Source organism: Somniosus microcephalus, chromosome 1 (assembly GCF_052327205.1).
Source record: "Somniosus microcephalus isolate GS21.2 chromosome 1, FLI_Smic_1.0, whole genome shotgun sequence".
In the NCBI taxonomy this organism is placed as follows: domain Eukaryota; kingdom Metazoa; phylum Chordata; class Chondrichthyes; order Squaliformes; family Somniosidae; genus Somniosus; species Somniosus microcephalus.
Window position 1 is genome coordinate 76,932,351 of NC_140987.1, and position 13,872 is coordinate 76,946,222.

General features: G+C 43.5%; 1 protein-coding gene across 8 annotated transcripts in view; it reads left to right on the forward strand.

The window, feature by feature from the left end:
• Positions 1-13,872, forward strand: part of LOC147124174 (sodium-dependent phosphate transporter 2-like) — a 166,059-nt gene that overhangs the window by 96,379 nt on the left and 55,808 nt on the right. Inside the window, exons 1-2 of one of the 8 annotated variants that reach the window (XM_085983409.1) lie at positions 2,411-2,828; positions 8,201-8,757. In XM_085983409.1, coding sequence (XP_085839535.1) covers positions 8,469-8,757 — 289 coding nt within the window. In that variant the 5' untranslated portion in view covers positions 2,411-2,828; positions 8,201-8,468. Of the gene's footprint in view, positions 1-2,410; positions 2,829-4,448; positions 4,548-6,251; positions 6,679-8,200; positions 8,758-13,872 lie in introns of those variants that run through there. The other 7 variants (XM_085983384.1, XM_085983399.1, XM_085983391.1 and 4 more) reach the window with 7 other exon arrangements.

A 13,872-nucleotide genomic window follows, 5' to 3' on the forward strand; every position in this document is an offset into this window, starting at 1 on the left:
CCAGGAAGTCGACTACGGGAACCACACTACCAACCTGGCTGACCTCTCCGGGGCCCGTCCTGCTGCGAAAGCACGTGAGGGCCCATAAAACGGACCCCCTGGTCGAGAGGGTGAACCTCCTGCACGCCAACCCTCAGTACGCCTATGTGGCATACCCAGACGGGCGGGAGGACACAGTCTCCTTGCGAGACCTCGCACCCTCGGGCATTCCGGAGACACCACCTTCACCCCCCCCCCCCCCCCCCCCCCGATTCCAGCTCAGGTAGACGGCATGCCGGAACCCCACGAGCCCTCGCCGACCACGCAGACACCAGCATCACCACCGGAGAATGCAACACCGCCGCTGCGACGATCGAAAAGGCTTACGAGGCCCCCGGACAGACTGACATACCAGAACTGGTAGTACACATCACCCCGCCGGACTCAAATCTAAACAAGGGGTGAATGTGGTAAACCACTTTTGTCGTTCACTATCGTTACACTATAGTTATCACTGTTATATCGTTACTCTATGGTTATCACTGTTCACACTGTTGTATCACTATACGAGGTCGCCTCTTGTCACGCTGTTATACCTGGGCTGACCACTGCTGACTCCGCCCATGGCTCCACCTACCTGCCCAGGTATAAAGGTGATCGACTGGCTGGTATTCCTCCTTGTTGGATCCGATCACCCACGAGGGTGGGCTCTGTTATTTAGCCAATAAAAACCTATAGTTACTTTCTTAACTCGTCGCTTTTCATTGGATGAATTGATAGGTATATCACCTAGAAGTAAAGGGAATTAAGGGTTACGGGGAGCGGGCAGGAATTTGGACATGAGTCTAGGTTCGGATCGGACATGGCCCTGTGGGTAGCGGAGTGGGCCCAGGGGCCGTGTAGCCTGATCCTGCTCCTATTTCGTGTGTCTCATTCTGTTAGATTCAGGAGATGGTTCTGTGATAGTGGATTGGCGGTTAGGATCAGATCAGCCACGATCTTATTGAATGGCAGAGCAGGCTCGAGGGGCCGATTGGCCTACTCCTGCTCCTATTTCTTATGTTCTTATACATGCCTGCATGTTTATAAATATATATATATATATATATATAGTTAAAAATGTGTATCACATCACACATTAAATTTATAGGGAGGCACATTAAACCTGTTCTCAGTAGAAAAAATAATTAAATGGTACACTCTTCTATTGGTTTAAATAAGGATCTGAACCATGCTAATTTACTGAAATATAGGTGAGGCAAGATTTTACTGAAAAGCAACGAATTCAGAATTATTTGCTCATTTCTAGTGAGTTTAACCCAAGGACATGAGTTTTGAGTTGTTAGACCCGCTACAGGGCAAATTGAAAACCTATTATGAAGGTGTGGAGCGGAAAAACCACAGCACTATTTAGGCAGATTTGTTGAGTCTTTTTCAACTGCTGAAGTTACCAGAATTTATGTTCCCAAAGCTTCTCTTTTGCCATCTCTCTCCTGGTCCCTCCATGTGAAGGAGGGGTTATGGGGTATGAACTACAGATGTTTACAGGAATAAACTATACTAAAATGTAATTTCAATCACTCCTGAAGTTAGCACACCAGTCAGTTCAGTTCAGTTCAAATGCTTTATTGGCATGAAAGTTTACAGAGAACCATATTGCCAAAGCTTACATAGCAAAAAGGTACAGTTTTCCAACATTCTGTAGGTGTCAATCGATTTGACATTTGTTGGGTACATACAATATTACTTTTAAACAATATTAATTTTAAACAGTCTTTCTACTTCATTTGGTACGTTCAATATTAATTTTAAACAGTCTTACTTTTAAACAGTCCTCAGGTTGTGACATGTTGTTACATATTTGGCCCCAAGGTATGGTCTGTCTCCTTCTCCTAGGACTAATCTCAATTTTGACAGATCATCCAATTCCTTGAAATCTGGGGTTGTTTGGCTTAGCTTGTTGAATAATATGTTTCTTGATGTGTTGAATTTTTCGCATTTTAGGAGGAAATGCATTTCTGTTTCTCTCCCTCTCTCCTCTGCCCCCTCTCCCTCGCTCTTTCTCTGTCATCTGTCCTCTCTTGTGTGTCCTCTGTTCCTGTCTCGCTGCTCTTTCTTTGTGTGTGTGTGTGTGTGTGTGTGTGTGTCTCTCTCTCTCTCTCTCTTTAAAACTTTGTGTTTCTTTTAGTGCGTGTAGAAACGGGATCTGTCAGCCCAAGATCAGTATCTGAAGTGGAGCAGATCAGCAGCATGCCGATAGCCGCTGGCTGGACCCTACAGAGTTTTTTTGTGTACAAGTTACAGTACCTATTTATAATAGTGCAGGGTTGCTCCTCGAAATGTAATTTTTATTTGGGTAATTGGTTTGGGGGGGGTGAGGAATCTTTCCCCTTACTGGGTTTGTATTTAATCGGATTTAAAACTAGATCCAAGCGCTTGATCTACAACAAGAGGTGACTCACTCGCTCCTGTGCATAATCCGTAGCCTGGAGCAGTGCCCAGCATTCCGGCTCGGCGAGTGGCAGCTACATGTGCAACACATGCATGTTGGGGAAATGCCAAGGACCTCCCACGGATCGATCTCTCCTCCCGTTTAGCTGTCATGTGCCGTGGCACCGGGTGACAGTCCCGGCGTTTGGATTATAAAGAAAAGTGCGGAGCTCGGCTCTCAGCCTCCCCTGGCAGCCGTGCTGTGAGGTTTTAAGAATCTGCCCGAGACAGCAGAGCAGGCGAGAAGTGGGAGACCGAGAGAGAGAGAGAGCGGTCAAACCCTGGGCTGGTGTATCTCGTCCTCCACACAACTTGCTCAGCTCGACTCGGCACTCTGCATTGGTCTTCAGAGTGAGAAGGTAAGGCAGCTACACCAGACTATTTTTAGTTTCTTTGCTGGAGGGTTTGTTTACTCCTACCAATGCATAACTTTTTAAATGTATATATACATTGGCTTAGTTATTTTTTTTTCGATTTGAAGATTGTACTTCGGTTTTTGAAGTGCTGACCTTCAGTTTGCTCCCCATGTTTAGGTGAGCGTTTTCTTTCTTGTGAACCTACCGATATTTTTCAATCGATGACAGCTTGGCCTGTCTGCAAATTCGGTGCTAAGCGCGGACAAAAGCATGGTTAATTTAATATGATCACATTATTTGCCCATTTTGAATTATTTGCTCATGTATGCTGGTAGGTGGATTTGTTGCATGACGCGCTTTTAAAAAAAAAACCCAGCGCTTTACTGCCTTGGGCATTTAAAATAAAAATGCAGAATTGCAGCGCATTTTTGAGCAGGAAGAAGACAAGATGCACGGTGTGGAAATTCACGGCTCACCCCCTGCCCCAGTTCTGGACTGTGCAGAGTCTTGCTGAGTAAATAGTTAGAGTATAACAGTAATAGAAGTTGAATGGCTTGGGCACTATAGTATTAACACCAATACGATAGCAAAATACTGCGGATGCTGGAAGTCCGAAATAACAACAGAAGACGCTGGAAAAACTCTGCGACCGTTGACTCTATTTCTCTCTCCACGGATGTTGCCTGGCCTGTTGAGCTTTTCCAGCGTCTTCTGTTGTTATTATGTAGTATTAACACCCTTCTGTTCATTGGTATCAAACCTGTACTATCCCTGCAAAAAGGACAACAAATACCTGGAATCCACAAACTCCATTTTTTGTGTGTAATTTTTCAATGCCATTTACTAGAATCTGGAGCAAACCTCTATTACATCTCGCCTTGCTTTTATTTCCACTTAAAAGACCTTTTGATTATAATTTTTATTTGCGTTGTATAATTGTAATGATGGCTAAAAGTACCAGGTACTGATGTGCGTATGATGGATCGGGGGAAGGTGCGGGTATGTGAAGAGTTTTGTTTACCATCCAGCCAGTGCGTGCAAACCATCATTGGTGTTTCTTTTTGCCATGGCTCAACTGTAGCACTCACCTCTGAGTCAGAAGGTTGTGGACATAATCTAGGCTGACCCTTTAGTGCAGTACTGGGGGAGTGCTGCACTGTCCGAGGTGCTGTCTTTCAGATAAGCTGTTAAACTGGGGGGCCCTCTGCCCCCTCGGGTGGATGTGAAAGATCCCAGGGCACTATATCTAAGAAGAGCAGTGAAGTTCTCCCCAGTTTCCTGGCCAGCAGTTATCGCCCTCAACCAATCACTAAAAAACATTATCTGATCATTATCTAATTGCTGTGCGCAAATCGGCTGCCGTGTTTCCCTATATTACAATAGTGACCGGTTTTAAAGTACTTCATTGGTTGTAATGTGCTTTTGGGACGTCCTGAGGTCATGAAAGGCACTATATAAATGCAGGTTCGTTCTAGTTTTTGTCAGCTGGATTGTGTCAGCACGTGTCAAAAAGCTATTGTGTAATGAGCTGAAAACACCCTTTTAAGGGCTGTGACTAATTGCTATGCAGTGTACTCCAGAGGCCGCCTCTCTTTTTCCTCTTGAATAGAGCTAGACGACCTATGTAAACAGAGATTACACTAGCAAATCAATCTATATGGTCTGTTCTGTCATTCCTGTGCGGGTGGTGTTGCCAAACAGTCTTCACAGCGTCTCTGCACAGTAAGTTTGTCTTTCTGGTTCTCTTTATGACGAGCCCCTATTTCTAGCATTGATTTTTTTTATTTCTTTGTGTCTCTGTTTGTCTCAATTTGTGTGTGTGTCGTGCTCTCTCTCTCTCTCTCTCTCTCTCTCTCTCTCTCTCTCTCTGTCTGTGTCTCTCTCTCTGTGTCTGTCTGTGTCTCTCTCTCTCTCTCTCTCTGTCTGTCTGTGTCTCTCTCTCTCTCTCTCTCTCCCTCTCTCTCTCACTCTATATTGAATTGGAATGCTGGCAGCAGTTATTGTTGTAGAAGTTTGATGATGCACCGTCCTCATTTGAAGTGTTTGGGTCACTTGTGATTGATCGCAGTAAATAATGTGTGGCTTAGGGCTCTTCCCAATTTAAAAACAATTACAAATCCCTTTTCAGAGTGGTTCAGTTGTCTAGTATGTTTAAGACCTGCTTGCAGTATATGTTGGTTCTCTAATTTTACTGTACAACTTCCTTTTTTGGTGGAATAGTTTGTAGTCCATAGTTCACTTGCTGACTTGTCTGCTGGATTCTTGCTGTTTCTTGTAGACTGCTGATCCTTAATTTTAATTGATTTTAAGCTAAGCTACTTAATTTTTGGTGCCCTTTTGTTGACAGATTTATTTGCTAACTACGGACTCCTCCTGCCAAAGGAGTTGATGAAATGCCCATAAGCTCAATAGTCGGCATTGTCCAGTCGATTGTTGCATTGTATAGACAACATCAACTTACATTTTTATAGCGCCTTTAACGTAGTAAACCGCCCCAAGGTGCTGCACAGGAGCGTTATCAAACAAAATTGGACACCGAGCCACATTAGTAGATAATAATAGGACAGATGAACAAAAGTTTGGTCAAAAAGGTAGGTTCTAAAGGAGAAGAGAGGTTTAGGGAAGGAATTCCAGAGCTTTGGGCCTAGACAGCTGAAGGCACAGCCACCAAGGGTGGAGCGATTTTAAAAATTGGGGCTGTGCAAGAGGCCAGAATTGGAGGAGCGCCGAGATCTCGAAGGCTTGTAGAGCTGGAGGAAATGACCGAGATGGGGACGGGCGAGGCCATGGAGGGATTTGAAAACCAGGATGAGAATTTTAAATTGAGACTGTCAGTTGTGGCTCAGTGGGTCGCACACTCACCTCTGAGTCAGAAGGTTGTGGGTTCAAGTCCCACTCCAGGGACTTGAGCACATAAAGCTAGGTTGACACTCCAGTGCAGTGCTGAGGGAGTGCTGCACTGTTGGAGGTGCCACCTTTCAGATGAGTCGTTAAACCGAGGCCCCGTCTGCTCTCTCGGGTGGACGTAAAAGATCCCGTGGCACTATTTCGAATAAGAGCAGGGGAGTTATCCCCGATGTCCTGGCCAATATTTATCCCTCAACCAACATAACAAAAAAAAAACATTATCTGGTCATTAGCACCTTGCTGTTTGTGGGACCTTGCTGTGTGCAAATTGGCTGCCGTGTTTCCCACATTACAACAGTGACTCCACTTCAAAAGTACTTCATTGGCTTTGAGATGTCCGGTGGTCGTGAAAGGCGCTATATAAATGCAAGTTTTTTCTTTCGTTGACGGACTAGGAGCCAGTGTAGGTCAGCAAGTACAGGGGTGATGGGCGGGCGGGACCTGATGTGAGTTAGGACGCGGGCAGCAGAGTTTTGGTTGAGCTCAATTTTATGTAGGGTGGAAGATGGACCTGTGTTGTGTTGTTGTATAGGCCTGTGCCGTGTTGGCTTGTGCTGTGTCTTGTGTAGACCTGTGTTGCAGTGCACAGAAGGTTCCAGTTTTGTTTCCAAAGTGCGTACTAGAACGGAACTTCTACTGTCTTCTCGTGCCATCCCTTCTTTCCCCTGCCCCCCACTTAAACTTGATCATTCTCTTCAGAATTGTTAGCAAAGCAAAAAATATAACTGCAAGGTCGCTCTCTTTCTTTTCTCGCTTTCTCTTTTCTCTCTCGCTCCTTTTTTCCCCTCCCTTTCTCTCCCACTCTAACAGCTTATGAGCAAAGTCTGTTCACTTCTGCTCTGCCATCCAACAAGCGGCTCTGACCCACAGTGTCGGCCAGACTGAGTGATCAGTTTCCATGGTAACTCGTCCTTTTGGATTCTGGAACAATTCCTTTTAATAACTGGTACGCATTGAGAAGCACTGGCCACAGAGAGCATGTCCTCACAATTCTCTCGCTATCCTGTTGCACAACAGAGATGTGACATCAGTGTGGAAGTGACATCAAGTTTTATTGTCCTGTCAAATCCAAAAATACTTGTGTGAAATGAATGCATTACAAAGCCTGAAGGAGTAACTGATGGTTTTGTGTTTTGCAAAAATTATACATTTTGAATAACCGGAACAAATCCATATCCAAACCCCAAAAAAGGAGATTATATGCATGAGGTTTGGCAATCTTCCAGAAATGTCTGAAGTTACTTCTCTGACTTCGACACAAACCAATGCAGAAATATAGCCATTTGTGGTCCTAAATTTTGATCCTCCATCAAAGGCTACCATGTGAAAAGCAGCAAGGTTGGGTGACTATAGTTCGCCTCAGTTTCAACGCTCCTGTTCTAAACTAGATCAAATTGCAGTTTAATTTTGTCATTGAGACTTCGGTAGAATATTGGAGCTTGTGTATTCATTTGGGGCTTATCTTGAAGTGTAGATTATTGTTTATTCCTGATAAATTTATGTCATTTCCTACCCAAAAAGTAATGAATGGTCCAGTAATTTGAATTAAATGTAAGTAACAGCAGCAAGTGAGAATCTAATGATGAAAAATGTTTTGAATTATCAGTTAATGTTAGCGAGAATGAAGAGCAGATCGCAGATGTTGTTGCCCTTTGTGGCTCTTTTTTTAAAGCCTGAATTCTTGCTGTAATCTGAAAATGGGTTTCTGGAATGTTGCTTGCTTTCTGTTTGTGTGAATGCAGCCTCATTTCAGGCGGCATTCATTGACTAGATTTCACCTGCACTTTGCCGAAATCCTCAAACAACCTCCTGAACCAACCTTGTCACCACTTTTTCTCTCAATCTACTAATGCGGCAGAAATCACAGCTGTACCATAATTGCTTTAAATCTGAATCTCTCGAGCCCCTTTTAATCACCTTAATTTACATTTTAGTTTCACTGGGGTTGAATCTCGTTGCTGTTTTTGGGCTCTTGCTGTGTGTAAATGGGTGCTGCGTTTCCCTACACTACAACAGTGATTGCACTTCATAAAGTACTTCATTGGCTGTGAAGTGCTTTGGGATGATGTGAAAGGTGCTATAGAAATGCAAGATTCTTTTTCTTTTCTGTTTATTTTTCTTTCTATAGTTTGAATTAAGAGTAAACAATACTCAAAGCTGACAATTTTGCCAAGTGCACCCATGCCGAGACTACCAGTTCTTTTGCGAAATTGAGACGGTAGTAAGTGCTGCAGCTTTTGATACTTTGGAACAGGCTTGAGGGACTAAATTACCTACTCCTGACCCAAAAGACTAAACAGTGGCCATTCTTGCTGGGTTTGGAGGTATGTGGGTGGGAGGGGGTGAAAGGTAAACAGCCTTGCTGTACTACCAATGTAGCCACTGCGTGTGGCTGTCTTTTGTCTTTTTTAATCCTAATAGTATAAAACATTTTTGCTGATATTTTCTTTTTGTTAATGCTTTTACAGGAGTTGACAATCTCTGCCTACCAAGCTGGACACTTAACTATGGAAAGCACTCACCTGTTGATAACCTCAAGCCTAAGAAACTGTGTTAACACTACTCGGAGAAGCATTAGTTAGCAGTGCAAAGTCTCCGAACACTACCAAGCACTTTCAGAGAAGAATACTACAGTTTACAGAAGCTTGGCCTGGTGTGTGTGTGTGTGTGTGCCTGTCTGTCAGTGATTCTTTCAATTCTCTTCTGTGCACATACTTGAAAAAAACCAAAAACAAAATGGTGCTGGAGGATTACATGTGGATGGTGATAGTAGGCTTTATAATAGCCTTTATTCTTGCTTTCTCTGTGGGTGCGAATGATGTGGCCAATTCTTTTGGTACTGCTGTGGGCTCTGGCGTCGTGACGCTACGCCAGGCCTGCATCCTGGCTTCCATTTTTGAAACGGCTGGGTCTGTACTGCTGGGCGCAAAGGTCGGAGAAACTATCCGGAAGGGGATCATAGATGTTAACCTGTACAACGGGAGTGAGGAAGTGCTCATGGCTGGTGAAGTCAGTGCAATGGTTGGTAAGTAGCCTGCTGTTTGAGATTGTAAATGCTAGTTGGATGTTTTGGGAGTTTGTAAAAAAAAAAAGCTGTTATTTTTAATGTGTAAGTGAGCAAAGAAAGAGAAAATTGCCTCCTGTAAATTAAACATTAGACTTCATCTAGGAATGTAGAGTAATCTGAACTGACACTGCAGTGAGTCTGAAGTTCTCTAATTTAGGGATCACTGCTGCCTGCTCAAGTGTCCACATGTTCGGTTTAAGAATCTGTGTTGTAAGAACATAAGAAATAGGAGCAGGAGTAGGCCATACGGCCCCTCGAGCCTACTCCACCACTCATTAAGGTCTTGGCTGATCATCCAACTCAACTCCACTTTCCTGCCTGATCTCCACACCCCTTGAGTCCCCTAGAGTCCAAAAATCTATCTACATCAGCCTTGAATATACTCAAAGACTCAGCATTCACAGCCCTCTGGGGCAGAGAATTCACAACTCCCTAAGTGAAGAAATTCCTCCTCATCTCAGTCTTAAATGGCCTACCCCTTATCCTGAGACTATTTCCCCCTAATTCTAGACACTCCAGCCAGGGGAACCAACCTCTCCGCATCTACCCTTTCAATCCCCTTCAGAATCTTGTATGTTTCAATGAGATCACCTCTCATTCTTCTAAACTACAGAGAGTATAGGCCCATTCTACACAATCTCTCATCATAGGACAGCCCTCTCATCCCAGGAATCAATCTAGTGAACCTTCGTGCACCGCCTCCAAGGCAAGTACACAGGGTCTAATGAGAGGGAGGAATTGAATGAAATCAGTATTTGTAGGGAAATGGTGTTAGGGAAATTGACGGGATTGAAGGTCGATAAACCCCCAGGGCCTGATAATCTACATCCTAGGGTACTTAAGGAAGTGGCCCTAGCAATAGTCATTGCTGGTCATCTTCCAAAATTCTATAGACTCTGGAACAGTACCCATGGATTGGCGGGTAGCTAATGTTACCCCACTGTTCAAAAAAGGTGGTAGAGAGAAAACGGGGAATTATAGACCGGTAAGCCTGACATCAGTAGTGGGGAAATGCTAGAGTCCATTATAAAAGATGTAATAGCAGAGCACTTGGAAAACAGTGACAGGATCGGACAAAGTCAACATGGATTTACAAAAGGTAAATCATGCTTGACTAATCTGGAATTTTTTGAGGATGTAACTAGTAGAATAGATAAGTGAGAACCAGTGGATGTGTATTTGAACTTTCAGAAGGCTTTCGGTAAGGTCCCGCATAAGAGATTAGCGTGCAAAGTTAAAGCACATGGGATAGGGGGTAAAGTACTGACATTGATCGAGAACTGGTTGACAGACAGGAAGCAAAGAGTTGGAATAAATGGGTCTTTTTCCGAGTGGCAGGCAGTGACTAGTGGGGTACCGCAGGGATCAGTGCTAGGACCCCAGCTATTCACAATATATATTAATGACCTAGACGAGGGAACTAGATGTAATATTTCCAAGTTTGCAGACAACACAAAGCTGGGTGGGCATGTGTGCTGTGGGAGGGGGATGCAGAGAAACTCCAGTATGATTTGGACAGGTTAGGTGATTGGGCAGATGCAGTATAATGTGGATAAATGCAAGGTTATCCACTTTAGTGGCAAAAACAGGAAGGCAGATTATTATCTGAACGGAAGTAGATTGGGAAAAGGGGAAGTGCAACGAGACCTGGGTGTCCTGGTGCACCAGTCGCTGAAGGTAAGCATGCAGGTGCAGCAGGCGGTTAAGAAGGCAAATGGTATGTTGGCCTTCATAGCGAGACGATTTGAGTACAGGAGCAAGGATGTCTTGCTGCAGTTGTACAGGGCCTTGGTGAGACCACACCTTGAATATTGTGTGCAGTTTTGGTCGCCTTATCTGAGGAAGGATGTTCTTGCCATGGAGGGAGTGCAGCGAAGATTCACCAAACTGATACTTGGGATGGCAGGAATGACGTATGAAGAGAGATTGGGTCGATTGGGCTTATATTCGCTAGAGTTTAGAAGAATGAGAGGGGATCTCATTGAAGCTTATAAAATTGTAACAGGACCAGACAGACTAGATGCAGGAAGGATGTTCCTGATGGCGGGGGAGTCCAGAACCAGGGGTCACAGTCTAAGGATAAGGGGTAAGCCATTTAGGACTGAGATGAGGAGGAATTTCTTCACCCAGAGAGTGGTGAACCTGTGGAATTCTCTACCACAGAAGGCAGTTGAGGCCAATTCATTAAATATATTCAAGAAGGAGATGGATATATTTCTTAAGGCTAAAGGGATCAAGGGATATGGGGAGAAAGCAGGGACAGGGTACTGAATTTGAATGATCAGCCATGATCTCATTAAATGGCAGAACAGGCTCGAGGGGCCGAATGGCCTACTCCTGCTCCTATCTTCTATGTTACTATCCTTCCTTAGATAAGGAGACCAAAACTGTGCACAGTACTCCAGGTGTGGTCTCACCAAGGCCCTGTACAATTGTAGTAAGACTTCCTTACTCTTATACTCCAACCCCCTTGCAATAAAGGCCAGCATGCCATTTGCCTTCCTTATTGCTTGCTGTACCTGCATGCTAGCTTTCTGTGTTTCTTGCACGAGGACACCCAAATCTCTCTCAACACCAACATTTGAAAGTTTCTCATCATTTAAAAAATATTCTGCTTTTCTATTCTTCCTACCAAAGTGAATAACCTCGCAGTTCCCTACATTATACTCCATCTGCCACCTTACTGCCCACTCACCTTAGTCTATCTATATCCCTCTGTTTTCTATCCATTAACCAATCCTCTATCTATCCCCATATATTACCCTCAACCCCATGAGCCCTAATCTTGTGTAATAAATTTTATGTGGCACCCTATCGAATGCCTTTTGGAAATCCAAGTATACTACATCCACTGGTTCCCCTTTATCTACCCTGCTAGTTACATCCTCAAAATATTTGTCAAACATGATTTCCCTTTCATAAAACCATGTTGACTCTGCCTAATCATGTTATGATTTTCTAAGTGCCCTGTTACCACTTCCTTAACAATGGATTCCAGCATTTTCCTGACGACTGATGTCAGGCTAGCTGGCCTGTAGTTCCCTGTTTTCTCTCTCCCTCCTTTCTTGAATAGTGGTGTTACATTTGCGACCTTCCAAGCTGCTGGGACCGTTCTAGAATCTAGGGAATTTTTAAAGATCAGAACCAATGCATCCACTATCTCTTCAGCCACCTCTTTTAGAACCCTAGGATGTAGGCCGTCGGGTCCAGCGGATTTGTTGGCTTTTAGTCCCATTAGTTTCTCTAGTACTTTTTCTCTACTTAGCGTAATTAACATAAGTTCCTCACCCTCATTAGACCCTTGGTTCCCCACCATTTTTGGTATGCTTTGTGTGTCTTCTATAGTGAAGACTGATATAAAATATTTGTTTAACGTTTCTGCCATTTCCTTATTCCCCATAATAATTTCTCCTGTCTCAGCCTCTAAGGGATCATTGTTTATTTTTGCTACTCTTTTTTTACATACTTGTAGAAGCTCTTACAATCTGCTTTTATATTTCTTGCTAGTTTTCTCTCATTCTATTTTTTCCCTTTTTTATCAATTTTTATCAACCTTTGCTGATTTCTGAAACTCTCCCAATCCTCTGGCTTACTACTATTCTTTGCAACATTATAAGCTGCTTCTTTCAATCCATGCTGTCTTTAACTTCTTTAGTTAGCCAAGGTAGGATCACTTTTCCTGTGGCGTTTTTGTTTCTCAATGGAATGTATTTTTGTTGAGAATTATGAAATATTTCTTTTAAATGCTAGCCACTGCTTATCTACCGCCATACCTTTTAATCTATTTTTCCAATCTACCTTGGCCAACTCGCCCCTCATACCTATGTAATTGGCTTTATTTAAGTTTAAGACTCTAGTTTTGGACTTGGGCAAGTCACTCTCAAACTTAATGTGAAATTCATCATATTATGATCATTCTGCCCCAGAGGATCCTTTACTATGAGATTGCTAATTAACCGTTTCTCATTACACAATACAAGATCTAACATAGCCTGTTCCCTGGTTGGTTCCATGACGTATTGTTCTCGGAAACTGTCCCAAATGCATTTCATGAACTTGTCCTCCAGACTACCTTTGCCAATTTGATTTGTCCAGTCTATATGAAGGTTAAAGTCCCCCACGATTATTGCATTACCTTTGTTACAAGCTCCTACTGTTTTTTGACTAATATTCTGTCCAACGGTATAGCTACTGTTAGGGGGCCTATATACTACTCCCACCAGTGTTTTCCGCCCCTTGTTATTCCTTTTCTTCACCTATACTGATTCTACTTCCTGATCTTCCGAGCCGAGATCCTTTCTCTCTAGTGTCCTTATGTCATCCTTTATTATCAGGGCTACTCCCCCTCTTTTTCCATTCTGCCTGTCTTTTTGAAACGTCTAGTACCCTGGAACATTTAGTTCCCAACTTTGGTCACCTTGCAACCACGTCTCTGTAATGGCTATTAGATCAAACCGATTTATCTCTTTGTTCCACTAATTCGTCTAGCTTGTTACGAATGCTTCGTGCGTACAGGTAAAGAGCCTTTAATTTAAATTTTCTACCATTATTCCCTGCTTTGACCTTATTCTCTGCTGCACTGATACTGTTAAACTCTCTTTCCATTCCTGTTGCACTCTGCTTATTTTTACCCAAATTGCTACACTGCTCTATTGCCTTGACCTTTCTCTTTGGATTTCTAAATTTCCCCTCACCTTTTTAGTTTAAAGCCCTATCTATAGCCCTAGTTATTCAATTCGCCAGGACGCTGGCCCCAGCCCGGTTTAAGTGGAGCCCATCCCGACAGAAGCACTCCCTCTTTCCCCAGTACTAGTGCCAGTGCCCCATGAATTGAAACCCCTTTTTTCCCACACCACCCTTTGAGCCACACATTTAACTCTCTGATCTTCTTGACCCTATGCCAATTTGCTCGTGGTTCAGGTAGTAAACCAGAGATTATTATCCTTTAGGTTCTGCTTATTAATTTAGACCCTAGCTCCTCAAACTCCCTCAGCAAAACATCATTCTTAGTTCTACCTATGTCATTGGTTCCTTCATGGACCACGACAACTGGATCCTCCCTCTCCCACTCCA